Genomic DNA, 21,597 nt, shown 5'->3' on the forward strand with positions numbered 1-21,597 from the left:
ATATACAGGCAATCACATCTGCATCTATAGCCAATCACATCTGCATATACAGGCAATCACATCTGCATCTATAGCCAATCACATCTGCATCTACAGGCAATCACATCTGCATCTATAGCCAATCAGATCTGCGTCTACAGACAATCACATCTGCATCTATAGCCAATCACATCTGCATATACAGGCAATCACATCTGCATCTATAGCCAATCACATCTGCATCTACAGACAATCACATCTGCATCTAGAGCCAATCACATCTGCATATACAGGCAATCACATCTGCATCTATAGCCAATCACATCTGCATATACAGGCAATCACATCTGCATCTATAGCCAATCACATCTGCATATACAGGCAATCACGTCTGCATCTATAGCCAATCACATCTGCATATACAGACAAACACATCTGCATCTATAGCCAATCACATCTGCATCTACAGACAATCCTGCAGACAATCACATCTGCATATACAGGCAATCACATCTGCATCTATAGCCAATCACATCTGCATATACAGGCAATCACATCTGCATCTATAGCCAATCACATCTGCATATACAGGCAATCACATCTGCATCTATAGCCAATCACTTCTGCATATACAGGCAATCACATCTGCATCTATAGCCAATCACATCTGCATATACAGGCAATCACATCTGCATCTATAGCCAATCACATCTGCATCTACAGACAATCACATCTGCATATACAGGCAATCACATCTGCATCTACCGGCAATCACATCTGCATATACAGGCAATCACATCTGCATATACAGGCAATCACATCCGCATATACAGGCAATCACATCTGCATCTACGGACAATCACATCTGCATATACAGACAATCACATCTGCTTCTATAGCCAATAACATCTGCATATACAGACAATCACATCTGCTTCTATAGCCAATCACATCTGCATATACAGGCAATCACATCTGCATCTATAGCCAATTACATCTGCATATACAGGCAATCACATCTGCATCTATAGTCATTCTCATCCACAATCAATCACATCTACAATCAAATCTGTGTCTACATCTATAGACAATCACGTCTGCATATACAATCACATCTACATCTATCACAAATGTTTTATTAACAACCTCATGCAGTTTTGTGACCAAATCTAAAATGAGGACTATTTATGCTTTATAAATCCAATATAAATAATAAATAAAGGCTCAGAATCAAATGGAATTTACAATCTTTACAATCTTTGTACAGTTTAAACATTGCTGAAGGTCACGGAACTACATGAAGTAAAATGCAGTGAATGTGTTGAGTAAAATCATTACTCAAAGAAAGGGGAAATTGAAGTGGCTCCAGTGTGTTAAAACAGAACTGCAGTGAGCACTTCCTGTGGCTATAATGAGAGTTCTGCCACAGTCTGCACCTGTTCTGCTGAGAGAATAAATGAGTGTCGGTGTCTTTCCATCTTTGAGCTGGTTATAACTGGAGTGTGTTGTTTTTGAGCAGTGAAGCTGTTAGTCCCGTGGGCTGAAGTGACGCGGCTGGAACGCGTGTCGGTGGGTGTGCTGACGGATGTGATCCGCGTTCACACCAGACGGAAACACAGAGAGTTCTCCATGTTTATGAATGTAGAGGAGGTGATGATGGTCATGTGTCAGCTGGCTGATATCGCCCTCCGCAGGCTGCTGGACAGCGGCGGACTCACGCTTGATCAGGCACTGCAGGACTTCACCAACATTACTAAGAGGTGCCGTACATACCTGCATCACATCTGGATCTACAGACAATCACATCTACAGTCTATCACATCTACAATCAAATCTGTGTCTACATTTATAGATAATCTGTGTCCACAGTCAATCACATCTGCATCTACAGATAATCACATCTGCATCCACAGTCAGTCACATCCGTATCTAGTAACAATCACATCTGGAAACAATCACATCTGCATCTACAGTTAATCACATCTACAATCAAAACTGTATCAACATCTATAGACTGCCACATCTGTATTTACAATCACATCTGCATCTAGTCAATCATATCTACAGACAGTAACATCTGCATTTACAATCTCGTCTACATCTAATCAGTCATATCTACACATCCGCGTTTACAGAGAATCACATCTGGAAACATTCACATCTGCGTCTACAGTCAAATCTTTGTCTAAGTCTATAGACAATAACATCTACATCTACAGACAATCACGCCTGTGTTTACAGACGATCACATCTACAGTCAATCACATCTGCATCTACAGTCAATCACATCTGCAATCAAATCTGTATCTACATCTATAGACAATCGCATCTGCATTTACAATCACATCTACATTTAGGCAATAATATCCACAGACAATCACATCTGCGTTTACAGACAATCACATCTACAGTCAATCACATCTGGAAACAATCACATCTGCATACACAGTTACATCTACTTTCAGTCAATCATATCTACAAACAATCACATTTACATCTAGTCAAAAACATCCACAATCACATCTACAGACAATCACATCTACATCTACAATCAAATCGGTGTCTACATCAATAGGCAATCACATCTACATCTAGTCAATAACATCCACAGACAACCACATCTACAATCACATCTGCATTTACAGACAATTACATTTGCATTACCAGACAATCAAATCTACAGGCAATCACATCTGCATCTACAGTCAATCACATCTACGATCAAATCTGTGTCTACATCTAGACAATCACATCTGCATTTACAGACAATCACATCTACATCTAGTCAATCACATCCACAGACAAAAACATCTACATTTACGGTCAATCACATCTGCATTTACAGAGATGTGATGGTGTATTGCTGTTTTATTGATCATGCGGAACTCGCTTCCAGATCGTGCCTGGGTTGACAAGATGTTCTATTAAGCAGAGTTTAGACCTTAACACACTTCCACCTCTAAAGAGGAAGTTCATGTTTGAGAAAGTGAAAGCAAGTAAAGCAGAAGAGAGGACGACTGGGTGCAGAGTTCAGACATGATGTGGATCCAGAGTTTTCAGGAGTTTCTTAGAGATTTAGTACAGCAGCTGCATTAGAGCTGTGATTTGTGTAATAACTACAGACAATCACATGTACATCAGAAGGCAATCACATCTACATTTACATACAATCACATCCACATCTACAGTCAATCTCATCTACAGTCAATCACATTTATACATAGACAGTCACATCTACAATTATATCTTGTCAACCAATCTACAACTACAATTATATCTACATATAGAGTCAATCACATCCACATCTACAGACAATCACATTTACAACTACATCAATCAAATCTATATCTAGACAGTCACATCTACCATCATATCAAGTCAATCACATCTCCAGACAATCACATTTACAACTATATCAATCAAATCTATATCTAGACAATCACATCTACATTTACAATCATATCAAGTCTATCACATCAACAACTACAGTCAGTTACATCTATATCTAGACAATCATATCTACATTTACAATCATATCTGCAGAGTATCACATCTATAGACAACCACATCTACATCTATTGTCAATCACATCTACAATTATATCAACTGTCAATCATGTCTACAACTACAGTCAATAACATCTACATCTAGACAATCACATCTGGTCAACCACATCTACATCTATAGACAATCGCATTCACATCTGAAGACAATCACATCTACATCTATAGCCAATCAAATCTACAAGTAGTCAAGTAGTTGACTAGATATAATTGTAGATGTGACTCTCTAGGTATAGATGTGATACCTAGAGAGTCACATCTACAATTATATCTAGTCAACCAATCTACAACTGCAATTACATTTACAGTCTATCACATCTAAATCTACCGTCAGTCAAATTTATATCTAAACAATCACATTTGGTCAATCACATCCACATCTAAAGACAATCACATTTACAACTACATCAATCACATCTATATCTACACAGTCACATCTACAATAATATCAAGTCAATCACATCTACAGACAATCACATTTACAGCCAATAGCATCTATATCTAGAGTCAATCACATCTACAACTACAGCCAGTCACATCTATATCAATCATATTCACATCTGAAGACAATCCCGTCTATATTTACTGGCTGTCACATTTACATTCACTGTCAATCACATCTACAACTAGTCAATCACATTTATATCTAGACAGTCACATCTACAATTATATCTAGTCAACAACACCTACAACTACAATTACATCTACATTTATAGGCGACCCCATCTATATTCAGTCAATCACATCAACAACCACTGAAATCACATTCACATCTGAAGATAATCACATCTATCTAAAAAAATCTAAAGTTTAATTGATTATATATGCATCAAGATCATTATTCAGATATAACTATTCAAAATAGTTCATTTAAATAGAGTTTAATGAAGTAATTGATTACTTTTTAAATCAACTCATCCCACACTGGCTGTGACTGCACAAATTATCGTCATGTGAAGTAAACACATGTAGAGATATCTGTGTGTGAACTTGCTGCTGTTGTGTGTGTGTGTGTGTGTGTTTTAGTTGAGAAATCAGCATCTGTGTATTTATAGACCAGCAAGTGTGTTTTCTTTGCAGTCTGCGGTCTAACTGTGTGAGTGTGTGTGTGTATTTATTGACCAACAGGTGTGTTTTTTCTGCTGTTCATCTGTTTGTGTGTGTGTGTGTTTGTGTTTCAGAGTTTTGGAGGAACAGGCCCTCAGACAGTATGTGCTCTCTCTCTTCGGGCTTCCTCGAGGTGAGCAACTGCAGGAAGTGATGTCATGCTCGCTGTGGACTCCTCACGCCCGCTGTCACACGTCGGGCACCGTTTACACCACCGATGGGTATCTGTGCTTCAGCAGCCGGCAGGAGGGCCAGTGCGCGCTCATCATCCCACTGGCGGAGGTAAACACACATACATCACACACATCCCTGATGGGTATCTGTCCTTCAGCAGCCAGCAGTAGGGTCAGTTAATGCACATGTGTATATATATATATGTGTGTGTGTGTGTGTGTGCGCAGATAGTCTCAGTAGAGAAGGCAGACAGCACCGCTGCTCTCCCGAACCCGCTGATCATCAGTGTCCGCTGTAAGCGTGCGTTCCAGCTGATCGAGCTGCAGCAGCGGGACACACTGGTGGAGAAGCTGAGGGAGCGGCTGCGGGAGCTGCACTGGAGACAGGCTGTGATTCGAGGACATGAGCAGCGCAAGAAGACCACGGTACTGCACACACACATACTGCACACTATGATGATCGGGAGACTCCATTCGTGATCTCAGTGACCTTTAAAGAGCACCTATTCTGCCCCTTCCTACAAGCTGTAAACACGACTCTGCTGTGTCTCTCATGTGTGTGTGTGAGTTTGAGTTTGAGCTGATAACAACACACAGATGATGTCCTCCAGCTCTCTAAAACTGACCCTTTCAGGCTTTGATCCTAATTGTGGTGTTTTGGTGACTGTCGCTTTAAATGCAAATGAGATTGTGGTGTTTTCTTATACTTTGTTCATATCCAGCAGACTCATTTAGTTCTGGAGGTAATAATATAAGAGCAATATTGTGCTGGAAGTGCTGCTTTGGCCATTAATGTAACGTCCCATCACACACATTTACGCCTGATCATCATCACTGAAAAACTAAACCACATCACTCAGACTGATCAAGCACAGTTTATGTGTGTGTTCGCAATGCCTGTGTTTAGAATGTATGTGTGTGTTCTGAATGCGTGTGTGTGTGTGTGTGTGTGTGTGTGTGTGTGTGTGTGTGGGTGTGGGTGTGGGTGTGTGTGTTCCGAATGTGCACCTGTGTGTTTGCGCGTGTTCTGAATGTGCACGTGTGTGTGTGTGTGTGTGTGTGTGTGTCTGTGTCTGTGTGTCTTTTCTGAATGAATGTGTGTGCTTTGAATGCATGCATTTCTGTGTGTGTTCTAAATGCATGAGTGTATGTTCTGAATGTGTGTGTGTGTGTTCTGAATGCATGTATGTGTGTATTCTGAGTGTGTGTGTGTGTGTGTTCTGAGTGCATGTGTGTGTTGTGAATGTTTTCGTGTGTTGTGAATGTGTGTGTGTGTTCTGAATGTCTTTGTGTGTTGTGAATGTGTGTGTGTGTAGTCTAAATATGTGTGTGTGTTCTGAATGTGCCTGTGTGTGTGTTCTGAATGTCTTCGTGTGTTGTGAATGTGTGTCTGTAGTCTAAATATGTGTGTGTGTTCTGAATGTCTTCGTGTGTTGTAAATGTGTGTGTGTAGACTAAATATGTGTGTGTGTTCTGAATGTGTGTGTGTGTGTGTTCTGAATGTGTGTGGGTTCTGAATGCGTGTGTGTGTGTTCTGTATGTGCACGTGTGTGTGTGTGTGTTCTGAAAGCGTGTGTATTATGTGTTCTTAATGCATGTGTGTGTGTGTGTGTGTCAGGTGTCCTCCACGCCATACTACACCTTCTGTTACGACACCATTCAGTCAGATGAGGAGGACGGCAGCGTCAGCATCTCTGATAAAGCTCTGCGTCACACTGTGCTCAGCAACACACTCCTGTCCTCATTCCACCCCAGCCAATCAGACGCCAGCGGCACACGGGTGAGACACACACACACACACACACACACACACCAGGAGTCACAAATACTTACTGCTATACTTATTCACAGGATTCATCACTACACAGATAGAAGCTACAAACATAAATGTTGAAGTGTGTCTATTAGTATTGATGAGTTATATTCATTTATTCATTCATTCATTTTCTTTTCGGCCTAGTCCCATTATTAATTAGGGATCGCCACAGCGGAATGAACCGCCAACGATTCTAGCATATGTTTTACACAGCAGATGCCTTTCCAGGGGCAATCCAGTACTGGGAAACACCCATACACACTCAATCACGCACACACACACACTATAGCGCATGTGTTTGGACTGTGGGGAAAACCGGAGCACCCGGAGGAAACCCACACCAACACGGGGAGAACATGCAAACTCCACACAGAAACACCAACTGATCCAGCCGAGACTCAAACCACCGACTGACCCAGCCGGAACTCGAACCAGAGACCTTCTTGCTGTGAGGTGATCATGCTACCCACTACACCACCGTGCTGCCATGAGTTATATCACACTTTTTTTTTTCAAAATCTAGAGATATATTTATTAAAGTAGACTCTTATTTTGAAACGAGTCTGCTTAACTTTTTTTCAAGCAAAATAAAGGGAGGGAGAAAAAAAATAATGCAAACACACACACACACACACATATGTATAAAGGAAAAATTATTCCTCCTGTTGTGAAATTGAAATGATTTTTGTTTAGATTTCCCAAGTGATGTTGAACAGAGTAATGATATGTTTCAGAGTGTTCCTTATTCTGTTTTGTCTTCTGGAAAAAGCTCATTTATTTTAGTTTGGGCGGGTTGTTGCTAGATCAGATATGGATGCGGCCGGAAGTTTTAGAAGAATTATTTCTATTATTCATAAAATTTCCCATTTATTGTATTTTTTTAACACCTTCCCCCACCCTAAACCCACCCCTCACAGTCCTGTAAAATATGAAGTACTGTTATACAGTGTCATAAGAAATGCTGCTGTATTGATGTGCATATCACACTTCCGGCCGGCCGCGTATCCCATCTAGACTTTACTGTTTGGGTGGAACAAAAATAAATAATCATAGAAAAAACTGCTGTGGTCAATATTATTCTCCCCTTCAGCAATATTAGTGTTGGATTGTCTCCAGAACAAACCACTGTTATACAATGACTTGCCTAATTACCCTAACTTTACCCTAATTACCCTAGTGAAGCCTTTACATGTCACTGTAAGCTGAACACTAGTGTCTTGAAGAATATCTAGTCTAATATTATGTGCTGTCATCATGGAGAAGAGGAAACACATCAGCTATTAGAGATGAGTTATGAACACTGTTATGAGCAGAGATGAGCGTAGGATAAAGAATAAGAATAAGAGTTTGACAGGAGTGTAAAGAGTCTGTCCTGATGTGTGTGTTTGTGTTATTATGAGCTGATGGAGCTGGTGCTGTTTCTCTTTGTTTCTGAGTGTATGTTAGAGTCTGCTCTCTCCTTTTCTATTTTCAGTTGCGAATGTCAGAGAAGCGCTCACACAGTCCATCCCTCTAATAGTACACTTTATGCAAAGTGTGTGTGTGTGTGTTTCCTGCAGATCATTTCTACTTCTGCTGTTGTATATGTTTGTGTGTGTATTAGTGTGTGTGTGTGTGTATGTGTTGTACATGTGTGTTTGTGTGTAGTATGACTGTTGCATGTGTGTATGCTTGCATGTGTCTATGTATGTGTGTGCATTTGTATTTCCTACTGATCATTTCTCCTTTTACCTTTGTTTGTGTATACTTGTGTGTTTGCGTGTGTATATGTGTGTGTGTGTGTTTGTGTTTTTTGTGTGTGTGTGTGTGTTTCCTACAGATTATTTTTCATTCAGCTGTTGTGTGTGTGTGCGTGTGTGCGCGTGTGTGTGTGTGTATGGGCATGTGTGTATGTCTGTATGTGTGCATGTGTGTATAACTGTGTTTGTGTGTTTATGTCTGGCTATTGTGTATTTGGGTGTGTGCTTATGTGTGTATGTGTGTGTATGCATATGCTTGTGTGCATTTGTCAATCCATGCATGCATGTGTGTGTTCTCATGTGTGTGTGTGTGTGTTTCCTGCAGATTAATTCTCCATTTGCTGTTGTGTGTGTGTGTATGCATGCATGCTTATATGTATGTGTGCACACCTGTGTGTACAAGTGTGTGTGTCTGTGTGTTTCCTATATTTCTCCTTCTGCCGTTGTGTGTGTGTGTGTGTGTGTTTGTGCGCGTGCGTGCGTGTGTAAGTTTTTACTATAGATTATATCTCTTTCTGCTGTTGTGTGTGCATGTGTGTTTCCTGCAGATTATTTCTCCTTCTGCTATGTTGTGTGTGTGTACATGAATGTGTGTTTGTGTGTGTATATGTGTGTGTTTTGTGTATTGTACATGTTTGTTTCCTACAGATTATTTCTCCTGCTGTTGTGTGTGTAAACATGTGTTTTTATGTGTGTGTAGGATCACTTCTTCATGTGTGTGTGTGTGTGTGTGTGTGTGTGTGTGTGTGTGTGTGTCCTCCAGAACACAGAGCAGGTGCGTGAGCGTCTGTGGCAGGATCACTTCAGTGAGTTTGGTCGTGGTGTCCACATGTTCCGCTCAGAGAAGATCCGCACGCTGGTGTCGCTGGGCCTGCCGGAGTCTCTGCGCGGGGAGCTGTGGCTGCACTTCTCAGGTCAGACAGAGGAGCACTGCAGCAACACAAACTCCTGTGACACACTCCTGCTGCTACATAAGAGAACATTAGGAGCAGTGAGAAGGAAAAGAAGATCAAATTGTGTGTGTGTGTGTGTGTGTGTGTGTTATGTTCCTGCAGACGCCAGCTCATCTCTGGCCGCTCACCCGAACTACTACGCTGATCTGCTGGAGAAGTGCAGAGGAGAGAGCAGCGTGGCCACAGAGGAGATCGAGCGGGATCTGCACCGATCATTACCGGAGCATCCGGCGTTCCAGAGCGAGACCGGCATCAGTGCACTGCGCCGTGTGCTCACCGCATACGCCTACCGCAACCCCTCCATCGGCTACTGCCAGGTCACACACACACACACACACACACACACACACACACATACATATTCTCACTCAGGGCTGGGCACATGCTGAGATTCAGTAATTCAGTATGTTACAGAGACAGTAGATCCAGCAGGGTGTTCTCTGAGTAAAGGCTGACGGGTTCATCAGCAGCAGATGTGAAGCGCAGCACTGCTGTAGGAGACTGAAGAGTTTATTCTGAGCGAACAACCATCCTCTATATACCTTATCCTGATTATTACACATATACTGGCCACAACACAGAAACACTAAACCCTGATCTGAGCTCTAATAGTTCATTATTTCTTTACTTAAACTAAAACAGATGATGGAGTATACACTAACCTGCGCATTACTTACACACTAGATGGCGCCAAACAGTCAAAACACATTCATTATCAGCATATATTGACTTATTGAATATCTGCAGTGTGCAGATGCGCTGTGGCAGTGAATAACGTGTGTGTTTCTGTCCTGCAGTCCATGAATATCCTGGCGTCGGTGATGCTGCTGTACCTCAGAGAGGAGGAGGCCTTCTGGCTGCTGGTGACCGTGTGTGAGCGCATGCTGCCCGACTACTTCAACCGCAGGGTCATCGGTGCGTGTGTGTGTGTGTGTGATTATTGATTATTGATCATCTCTGCACAGACTCAAGGTCTCCATCACTCCGGTTTTCAATTTTAAATGTATGAATCAGCCACATTAGCTTTACAAAAACACATCTCAGCAACATTCAAAGGGGCAGTTCACAAAAAATCAACATCGGCTCATTTTTTACTCCAAGTTCTTTATGAGTTTCCTCCTTCTGTTGAACACAAAACATTCTGAAGAGTGCTGGAAGAATGCAGACATTAATCTACATAACATTTGGTTTACTAATATGGAAGTCTTCCTCCAGGTGCTCCGGTTTCCCCCACAATCCAAAGACATGCGCTATAGTGGAAATGATCAACTAAACTGGCTGTACTGTATGTGTGTGAATGCAAGAGTGTATGGGTGTTTCCCATTGTTGGGTTGCAGCTGGAAAGGCATTCGCTGCATGAAACATATGTTGGATTAGTTGACGGTTCATTCCTCTGTGGCGACCCAAGATTAATAAAGGGACTAAGCCGAAAAAAATATGAGTGAATGAATGAATATGGAAGTCAGTGTGTTTTTTTGTGAATATTCCTGTAAATAAGTTTAAATCAGCCACAGGAATAAGCTGCGTGTGCGTTACTCTTGATAACATACGCTGAGACAAACTGAAAGCAAAACTAAACCACATATTGAGTGCAGTACTGTAACTGCCAAAACACAAGTGGGTCAAAAACACGACCGAGCAACAATGAGAGTCATTTAAATACACTGCCTGACAGAAGACTTGTGGAGGATCTCAGCTGTAAGAGCAGCAGATAGTAACTGGTCTTCTAGTTGATGATGTGTGAAAGTGTCAGAAGGTGGATTTCTCTGCTGGATCATCTGCTGATCTGCATTAATCATCACCAATACTGCAGAAGACCTACTGGAACCAGCATGGACCAAGATTCTCACAGAAATCAGTCAAGTTTGGTGAAGGAGACATCGTGGTTTGGGGTTCCATTCAGTATGGGGGCGTGCGAGAGATCTGCAGAGTGGATGGCAACTAAGGGTGTCACGATTTTGTTTTTAAATCAAAATCGATCAAAATTCATGCTCAATCTCGATTATCGAATCAAAAAATGGAATGGTCGATGCTGCCGCTGCCCCATGTTACTTCAGCTTGTTGAAGAGCTGCGAGTAAACCCAACAGCTACAACAAACAGCCAAAAGAAAGCATGGCAACTGCAGACGCAGGAGACCCGTCAACAGAACTTGAACCTTGAACTTACTCAGTAGTAGAAAACTCCAGTTTTAGGCATTTAATTAGCGCGCTATGAAATCCCAAGTAGAACGCATCTTAAAGCTACGGTGATACCCTCCATGTGCAATAATGTTAAGGAGAAAGTTATTGAAGGTTTTAGCAGTGCACATTTAGTAGCCTTGACTACTGATTGCTGGACCTCCAGCGCAACACAGAGCTTCATGAATCACAGCGCACAAAGGTCAGATATTATTCATTCATTCATTAATTTTCTTTTTAGCTTAGTCCCTTTATTAATCCAGGGTCGCCACAGCGGGATGAACCGCCAACTTATCCAGCACGTTTTTACGCAGCGGATGTCCTTCCAGTTGCAACCCATCTCTGGGAAACATCCACTCATTCTCATGCGGACAATTTAGCCTACCCACTTCACCTGTACCACATGTGTTTGGACTGTGGGGGAAACCGGAGCACAGGGAGAACATGCAAACTCCACACAGAAATGCCAACTGACCCACGTCTCGTCAGATATTATTAAATTGCATAAAAACCTTAAAATGGCATTGTGCTTTAAATGTTTTCTTTTTTTAAATTGAGAATTGAATCGAACCATGACTTTATAATCGAAAATGTGATCTAGTTGAGGATTTGGAGGATCGTGACACCCTTAATGGCAACATCAACAGCCTGAGGTATCAAGACGCTGCCCATTACATTACAAACCACAGGAGAGGGACAATTCTCCAGCAGGATAGCGCTCCTGCTCATACTTCAGCCTCCACATCAAAGATCCTGAAGGTCAAACTGCTCCAGGATTGGCCAGCCCAGTCACCAGATATCAACATTATTGAGCTGATGAAGGAGGAGGTGTTGAAGATGAACACAGAGACTCTTGATGAACTCTGGGATCCTGCTGAAGCTTTCTTCTTCATTCCAGATGACTTTATTAATCAGTGATGTGAGTCAGTGCAGAGATGTATGGATGCAGTCCTCCAAGCTCATGATGGAGTCAGACACAATCTTCATTCTGTCTCCACTGCAGCAGGACTTTATATTCTATACTGGACATTATTTCTGTTCAGTGATGACACTTTAGTCTGAGCAGAGTCAGAGCGCACTGTCCTCATCAAATCAGTCAACATCAAGACATGATCAGATTTATTGAGCTCAAATCAGCAAAATCTAGAGGCCTTCACCTTTCATAGAGACACTTCTGACACCAGATCAGCAACTAGAAAAACAGTTGGTATTTACTGCTCCTAAAACTTGGAGAGGCGACAAGACTTCTGTCAGGTAGTGTATATATTTTGGGGAATCTCCTTGTATTTTTGTGCTCAGGAGGGTGAGGGGTGTAAATGGCCTATGGGCCGAAGGTTTGTGACCCCTGGTTGCCTATAATCTCCCTGCCACACAATGAAGTTTAACATCAGCTGTAACATCATCCCACAGGTGCTCAGGTGGACCAGTCGGTGTTCGAGGAGCTGATCCGCGAGCGTCTGCCGGACCTGGCGGCTGCTGTCGGGGATGTCTCCCCGCTGGCGTCTGCGTCTCTCACCTGGTTTCTGACTCTGTTTGTGAGCGTTCTGCCGTTCCGCAGCGCTCTGTGTGTTCTGGACGGCTTCTTCTACCAGGGCATCAGAGCCATCTTCCAGATCAGCCTGGCGGTGCTGGAGGCCAACGCAGCCGAGCTGAGCGGCTGCACTGATGACGGATACGCCCTCATCATCCTCTCTACGTATGTGACTAATCCAGTGCATTTATTCTCCAATCGTTAATGTCAGCATTAAATAATCCACTTACCAATGTGAACGAGCTGAGCTTTACTCTGACAGGGATACATGTTTTCAGTAGTCCACAGACATCTAGCACGACCATGAGTATATAAATGTAATGTGAGATTGTTATTATTAAATTTGTGTGGCTCATTATCAACTCTAAAATATAACCCTTAATAACTCGTGTTCTGCCTGTCAGAGGTGGGTAGTAACGAGTTACATTTACTTCGTTACATTTACTTGAGTAAATTATTGGGTAACGTGTACTTTTTGAGTACATTTAAATATGTGTACTTTTACTCAAGTAAATTATTAGAGAATAATCAGTACTCTTACTTCACTACATATCACGACGTTCCTCCGTTACTGTCAAATGATAATAATAATGATCCAGATGTTTTGTTTGCACATATCTTGCGGTGCTGCATTGGAGAGGTTGTGTCGCGAGAGGTTGCTATGGAGATGCGTCTTCCGCTTTCAGTTAGGGCGCGCGCAGCCACGTGCCTGTGTTGAATGATGGCCATCTGCGGTTCCGAGAAGGACAGTCATGCTGTCTGTGTATTGTGTTTATCAGACCAGGTCACCGGGCCTCAAGTTCAGTCTGTTTTCACTCCAAGTTGTCGACAACAATAGTCTGATAATGCGATGCACGCTGTACATTAAACTGACATCACAGCATATTCCAGCTCCAACCTGAAAAAAGTAAGTGTCCAAATGATCCCCTTTTGAACCTTATTCAGGGTAACCATGCAGGCCCATAGCCAGGGGGGTTCGGTGGTTGGAAAAACCCACCCCTCAATGACAAAGGTCCAGAATTTGTCCCATACATCAGCTCATTTGTCTTATTTTGACTGCTATGCCATCATAAAAAGTGAAATTAATCCATTGAAAAAGGCTTTAAGACCAAGCAGAATGCTATATTAAAATTAATTTTGAAAACTATTTTGACTATTTTTGTTATCCATGAGTTTTCAATCAAGTCAAATGTACTTTATTTACAAGAGAGGCTTGAAAAATGGTGAAGCTCTTTTATTATTATTATTATTATTATTATGTTTTAATTTTTTATTATTCAAATAGCCAAATTCTGACTGAGGACAGAATGTTCTGGCCAGTTTATATGCTAAAGCTACAACAGGCTTTTTAATTTAAAACTTCAACAGATTCCTAATTTTTTTTATGATTTATGATCTAATTAATTTGTATTGTAAAAATCAGTATTTATTCATTTTTCTTTATTCTAAATCTTTAGGAAATATTTAGGTACATTAAATGTGTCCTTATGATGACGACCTAACAGGCTAATCCAGCTAAACTAGAGCTTAAAATGTCACTAAAACACTGCATTTCAATCTCATCTCATTGTAAATGTGGTGAATAACTGCAAAAAGGTCCACATTTTGAGAAAAAGACCCCTTATAACAGGCTGGCTTCGGGCCTGCTTTGGGATAAGCAAATAGCTGTTTAATGAAATAACTGATTATACCGTACATATTAGTCAATCAGTTTCCCGGAGATGGGTTGCGGCTGGAAGGGCATCCGCTGCGTAAAAACATGCTGGATAAGTTGCCGGTTCATTTCGCTGTGGCGACCCCGGATTAATAAAGCGATTAAGCTGACAAAAGAAACATCCACACACACTCATTGACACACACTACGACCAGTGTAGTTGATCAGTTCCCCAATAGCGCATATGTTTGGACTGTGTATATATATGTATATAAATATATATATAAATCAAAAGTAACTATTTACCTGAGTAATTTTTTCATAAGGTAGTTTTTTACTCTTACTCTAGTAACTTTTAAGATTGTTACTTTTACTTGAGTAAAAATTTCTGCAAATACTTGTACTCTTACTTGAGTACATATTTTGGATACTCTACTACCCACCTCTGCAGACTATATATGTGTGTTCTGTGTCCTTCTAGAAAACACTTACAACCAGATCCATCGCCAGACTCCTGTGCACTCATTTGCATAAATCAGGGAAACGCTTCATCTGTTGTTCGTTTCTTATACTTGTGTAGTTGTGAAAGTGTTTTAATGATGTGTATGCGTGTGTGTGTGTGTGTGTGTTAGTTTTCTTGAGCGGGTCCGTCATGAGGATGAATCAGCTGATCATCTTGAAAATGCAGGAGCTTCTCAACATCTGAACATCACCAACCTCATCACTGACGCATACGAGGTGCTCTTTACCACGCTTCACCACAGTTTCCTGATGATAACCTTGATTTTCAACACTTTATCAAAACTTACCACAGTTTACCTTGGCTCACAGCACTACCACAGTTAACGACACTCGGTGATTACAATTAGAATTTACTGCAGTTCATGTTTTACAAGTTTACCATGGTATAACATACTTTACCCCAGTTTAAGGCTGTTTACTATGAATTTTCCACATTTTACCATTGTTTACAACACTTTACCTCAGTTTACCTTGGTTTCCAACACTGCTGTGTGTGTGCGTGTGTGTGCGTGTGTGTGCGTGTGTGTGCGTGTGTGTGCGTGTGTGTGCGTGTGTGTGCGTGCGTGTGCGCGTTTGCGTGCGTGTGTGTGTGTGCAGAAGTTCAGCAGTGTGTCCGTGAAGCAGCTGGAGCAGATGCGGTGTCTCCACAGGCTGCAGGTTCTCCAGGCTCATGAGGACACCAGTAAAGACAACGCTGTGAGTCTGACAGTCAGCATGCTTCTGTGGCGTCCGTCATTGCTAGTCAACCATCAGCTGATCTCATCATAGCATGTCCTAACTACACGCGACACACGCTAACAGCTCTCGTTTCCATCTGTAAAGGAGATTTTGAGTGTGAGGGCGATGCGTGAATGATTTCTGTTTTCATCACAGCAGCATACACTAGTGTGATGACGACCTCAGGTGCAGATGATGTGCTGTATTCAGTGTTCAGTGCTACTAATGTGAGTTTAAACACATTTAACATGGCATTTACAGCCGTACTGAAGGCAGCAGCAGATCATTCACATCAGATGCTCTGAAAATAAAAAACAGAACCGAGACTCCAGCAACAGCAGTCACACCATCAGGCCTATTAATGATCTTCAAGAGCTTTAATACTGTGCATCCGGAGAGCACTGATAAAGCTTGACTTTTTACACATTTGTTTTTGTTGAAAACAAAGGGATTAAACTGATTGATTTCCTCAACATTCTACACACAATCCCCCATAATGACAATGAGAAGAAAGAGTATGTGAAATTGTTGCAGATTTATTAAAGCTGTAAAATCAGATGGACATCAGTATTCACAGCCACCCTTAGTTAAACATCCAGTAGCCGACCTTTTTGATGACCGGACCTGCAGATTAACGGCAGGACTCGTGAATATGAAAGAATGGCGCATAACAGGGTTTAATGCGTCCCCAATTTGCAATGCTGGAGAGTGACACACAGTGAGTCACACACTCTGTGTAATGTGTGAATAGGGTAAGGATAACTCATCCTTTAAATGTCCATGCTCATAAGGTCTATGAATTCGCAGGGTTATCAACGATGTGTGTATATTTTTGGCTTGGAACAGCCCTCTGTTAAAGATGTACAGTTGAAGTCAGAATTATTCGCCCCCCTTTGAATTTCTTCTTTTTAAAATATTTTCCAAATGATGTTGAACAGAGCAAGGAAATGTTCACAGTATGTCTGATAATATTTTTTCTTCTGGAAAAAGTGAAATTTGTTTTAATTCGGCTAGAATAAAAGCAGTTTTTAATTTTTTAAACACCATTTTAGGGAAAAAAAATTATTAGCCCCTTTAAGCTAAACTTTTCCTCTATAATCTACAGGACAAACCATCGATATACAATAACCTGCCTAATTACCCTAACCTGCCTAGTTACCCTAATTACCCTAGTGAAGCCTTTACATGTCACTTTAAGCTGTATAGAAGTGTCTTAAAGAATATCTAGTCTAATATTATTTACTGTCATCATGACAAAGAGAAACTAAATCAGTTATTAGAGATGAGTTATTAACACTATTATGTTTAGAAACGTGTTGAAAAAAATCTGCTCTCCATTAAACAGAAATTAGGGAAAAAATAAACAAGCAGTCTAATAATTCAGGGGGGCTAATAATTCTGACTTCAACTGTATGTGTTCATCCCAGCCACAGGCAAAAAAGCTAACAAATGGATTGCACTTTCATCAAAACCAAATCTACGAAGTATCGGTGTCGGCAAATACACAAATTAAAATACTCGTGCTCGTATTGGTTTGTAAAAAAGTGGTGTCGGTGCATGCCTAATAAATTTGGTAATTCCTTAATCTGGAGGAAGTCGTGTGAAATAAAAACTAATTGCAATGTGACACAACCCATGTGCTCATGCACATTGAGGCAGCTCATACACAACACACTCACACAAAGTGAGATGAATGCTTGTAGACATAACACAACAGCTAAATCAAGTCATTTCAGCATGTCAAAGTCAAATTTATACACATTAAACATATATTCCCAACAACAAAAGTGTGGCTAGTGGAAATGGCGAGTGGCTAGGTGTCCGTGCAGTCTTAAACAGTATTAGAAGTTAATAAATATAAATCATTTATGAGAAAATTAATGCCTTAAAAGGAATTAAAGAGTCTTAATTGTGTTTTCACAAGGTCTTGAATTTTGCTCAAGCATTGTCCAAAGTGTTTGACTCCAAAACAGCATAAATGTATATTAATCCTCCTCGATTGGTTCAGGCCGGGGTGCGTCCAGCCAAGCTCCTCCGTCCGGATGATGTCACCTAATTTGCGATAAATGCGTGAGGGTGATGTGACGCTCTCCACATGTAGTGAAACCACAGAGTGAAAATGTATGTTTGCATACTCCTGAATGGAGAAAGACGAGTTAAACAGTGGCTGAAGCTGAAAACAACCATGCATTTATTCTCTCAGGGTTTGTTTCCTCTGAGCTTATCTGAGTTCTGTTGCAGGGTTGTGCTCCATTTGTTTATTTAACTACAGCTGTTTATTAAGTTAAAGGTTTGATTCTGATTAGAACTTGAAGAGGCGATGAGCTCTTAGGGTGCTTTCACAGCTAGACTTTTGTTTCAGAACCGGTCTCGTTTGCCCAGTTAGCGTGGTTCACTTGGCATATGTGAAACCAGCAATCAGGCTCAGATCCAAATCCAGATCAACTGTCTGACATCGCCTGAAGGGGGTGATCTCAGCTTGATTGAAAAGAACTCTGGGGTGGATCGATTGAAGTGAGAAAGCAAAACGATCCGAGCCCGGCTTTATCACAGAGTATTATGGATATGTAATAGGCATACAGTATATATGGCTAAATGAAGACAGAGTTATGAGTAGGGTGGGATGTCATCATTCTTACCGGTATATGTGCGTCTCATGTTAAATATGAAAGTGAGAGCATGCTGAGCTTTTACCGAGAGCTGTTTATCTGTTAGGAACATTGAGCGAACTGCCTTTCCTCTGATTTATATCTGGTGATGATGTCTGATGGTGTCACTATTCAAAATTAAAGCGCAGCTTCCCGCTTATAATGTCTTATTGCCCATCGCCATAAATTAAAATTAGTATGCGTGACAGCTGAGCAGGACAAAATAAAGCATGAAACTCTGACTAATGTGAGGAGAGTTTACTCACACGTGACCAGTTTTAGCTCTTTTGGTCCGTTTAGAAACTTTGCTGTGTGAAAGCTAGTAATGTGTGATACCACTGAGTTCCTATCCAATCCGATACCAAGTAAAATGAAAGCGAGTATCGGCGATTCCAATACTGCCCAAAAATGACTGTTTGGGAAATTAAAGTAACAAGTAGTGTACTTAAAAGTGTCACTTTATACTGAATACGAGCCATATTACAGGTTATTCTTGCTTATTGTTTATTGATGAAGAATTATCATACAAAAAAAGTGACCTTACATATTTACTGACAGCATCTGAGCATCTTAAAAAACATTCACACCTCTACATTTAGTGGCATGTTAATCCAGTTCCCATGGAAGTGTTTTAAACCTTTTTTCGTTGTTTTATCATAGTCACAAAAACCCCTAATAGAGCCACATCACCCCATGTTCTCCCTCTGCACCTGCACAGTGCCTGCCTGCTGCACCTAAGGACAGTGAAAGCGATGTCTGTCTCGCCCGAGCAGCACCTGTACCTCTCCTCCTCTTCAGACCGCCTAGTCATGACGTTTTCATATTCTACTTCCAGTAAAATGCATATTTGCTCCAAGTTATTAAAATATCGATATTTAGATAAGATAATTGATTCTAGAGCATACAAAGCTGGTGTAGGAGATATCGATATTTAAGTATCGATCCGCACATCACTAGTGAAAGCGAACCGCACCAAGAGCAAAGAGCAGCACTGGAGCAAGTTTAATCCCTGTTTCAGAACAACTGAATCGATTCACAAGTGTGAAAACACTCTTATAATATTCTGAGAAGGTCTTTAAAAGGTATTGAAATGACCTGTAGGATTCCTGCATACACCCTGAATGTTGGAAATCTACTAGTCACAGTGGCTGCTGATCAAGTTAATGTCAAGCCCGGTTTATAATCTAATGAACACATGTTAAAGCTCTTGAACATCATTAATAGGCCTGATGGTGTGACTGCTGTTGCTGGAGTCTCGGTTCTGTTTTTTATTTTCAGAGCATCTGATGTGAATGATCTGCTGCTGCCTTCAGTACTGCTGTAAATGCCATGTTAAATGTGTTTAAACTCGCATTAATAACACTGAACACTGAATACAGCACATCATCTGCACCTGAGGTCATCATTGTAGTCGTGTATATGTACAGTAGTTTATGCTGCTGTTCTGCTGCGATGCCACAGAAATAGAAAACATTTCACACATTGCTGTCGTGGGTTAAATATAGCTTTAGTCAAGTCATCCAGGGGTTCCCAAACTTTCCAGCCCATTGAACCCCAAAATAACAATGCCAGTGACTCGTGACCCCCAAATCCTCTGAGGTGGTTATAGATGCAGAAACTTTGCATGTAATGGCGCACACACACCAACAGACCCAAGTGTGTTCTTCATTGTTTTAATGCATGTCAGTGCTGTAAATGTGCCAGAAAGTTTACCCTGGTATTATAAAATCAGTCTGCTGCATCTGACGCTATTGCTGTGTCTTTAATATAATGTGATTACCACAGGGAGGGGTCGCAATCCAATAGAGCTAGTCACTATAAGCTACTATAGTAACTATATAGTAACAGTCCAAACACATGCGCAACAGGGGAGTCGATCCATTAAACTGGTGTTTCCCAGTGATGGGTTGCAGCTGGAAGGGCATCCGCTGCGTAAAACATCTGTTGGAATAGTTGTCGGTTCATTCCGCTGTGGCAACCGCAGATTAATAAATAGACTAAGCCGAAAATAAAATGAATGAATATAAAACTATTGTTTTAAAGCTGTCCAAACGTGACTGTTTATACGCATCAGCTGCCGACACGAAGCTCTCAGCAGCCTCCTTGCGCATACTGCATCATGGGTAATTTAGCGTTATAAGAAAAATGTCTGTAAGTGCTTTGATTCAACACAGTTATTACACTGCAGCATTTACTAAATACATCTGTGTGTGTGTGTGTGTGTGTGTGTGTGTGTGTGTGTGTGTGTGTGTGTGTGTGTGTGTGTGTGTGTGTGTGTGTGCGCAGCTGCGGTTGGTCACTCCAGATGTGTCTCTGCCGCAGGAACATCTGTCTGACCTCTACGACCTCTTCAAGGTGTGTTTATTAATAACAGTGTGTGTGTGTGTGTGTGTGCGTGCGTGTGCACTAAAACACACTACACTGAAAAAAAGCATGTCTGCAAACTAGTTGTAAGCAATTACATGTGTTAAATTTGAACAAGCAAATTAATGTAGTAGTGTTCAACTTCATTTGTTTAAATTTAAAACAAATAAATTTAGTAAATCCAGTGCATCATGTCCGAGTCATTTCTCTCAGTGTACTGCTGTAATAATGAGGTACAGAATAACATGTTACTGTAAATAAGGGGTGTGTGTGTGTGTGTGTGTGTGTGTCAGACAGAGCACTTCATCAGTCTGTACTGGGGAGAGAGTGTGTGTTGCTCTGCCGCCGCTGCGTCCTCCAGCACGGAGCCGTATTTTCTGGACGGAGCTCAGTTTAAGAGTCTGTTTGAGCTGCTGGCGCCGTGGCCCTGCGGCACACACACCGACACACTCGCGCAGCACGCATTCACACTGCTGGACCAGGACCGAGACCAGCGCGTCAGCTTCTCTGAGTTCATACACATGCTGGGTGAGTGTGTGTGTCTGCATGAGTGCATGTTTATGTGTGTGTGTGTGCGTGCATGCATGAGTGTGTGTATGTGTGAATGCGTGCAAAAGTGTGAATGTGTGTGCATGAGTGTATGCATGTGTGCA

At 41.4% G+C, this 21,597-nt stretch overlaps 1 protein-coding gene across 6 annotated transcripts in view; it reads left to right on the plus strand.

Moving 5' to 3' along the window:
• tbc1d8 (TBC1 domain family member 8) overlaps positions 1 to 21,597 on the plus strand; it is a 51,282-nt gene that overhangs the window by 13,492 nt on the left and 16,193 nt on the right. For 3 of the 6 annotated variants that reach the window (XR_015499923.1, XM_087268461.1, XM_087268460.1), the window contains exons 5-16: positions 1,499 to 1,739; positions 4,724 to 4,931; positions 5,051 to 5,248; positions 6,441 to 6,602; positions 9,141 to 9,291; positions 9,433 to 9,647; positions 10,128 to 10,245; positions 12,919 to 13,204; positions 15,326 to 15,431; positions 15,813 to 15,911; positions 20,867 to 20,935; positions 21,238 to 21,472. Coding sequence is in view for 4 of the 6 variants with exons in the window: in XM_087268461.1 (XP_087124587.1) it covers positions 1,499 to 1,739; positions 4,724 to 4,931; positions 5,051 to 5,248; positions 6,441 to 6,602; positions 9,141 to 9,291; positions 9,433 to 9,647; positions 10,128 to 10,245; positions 12,919 to 13,204; positions 15,326 to 15,431; positions 15,813 to 15,911; positions 20,867 to 20,935; positions 21,238 to 21,472 (2,088 nt within the window). In the remaining 2 variants the exon portion in view is untranslated. Of the gene's footprint in view, positions 1 to 1,498; positions 1,740 to 4,723; positions 4,932 to 5,050; positions 5,249 to 6,440; positions 6,603 to 9,140; positions 9,292 to 9,432; positions 9,648 to 10,127; positions 10,246 to 12,918; positions 13,205 to 15,325; positions 15,457 to 15,812; positions 16,091 to 19,804; positions 20,936 to 21,237; positions 21,473 to 21,597 lie in introns of those variants that run through there. The other 3 variants (XR_015499924.1, XM_087268462.1, XM_087268463.1) reach the window with 3 other exon arrangements.

This window comes from Danio rerio, chromosome 9 (genome assembly GCF_052040795.2).
Source record: "Danio rerio strain M-AB ecotype USA chromosome 9, GRCz13ab, whole genome shotgun sequence".
Lineage (NCBI taxonomy): Eukaryota > Metazoa > Chordata > Actinopteri > Cypriniformes > Danionidae > Danio > Danio rerio.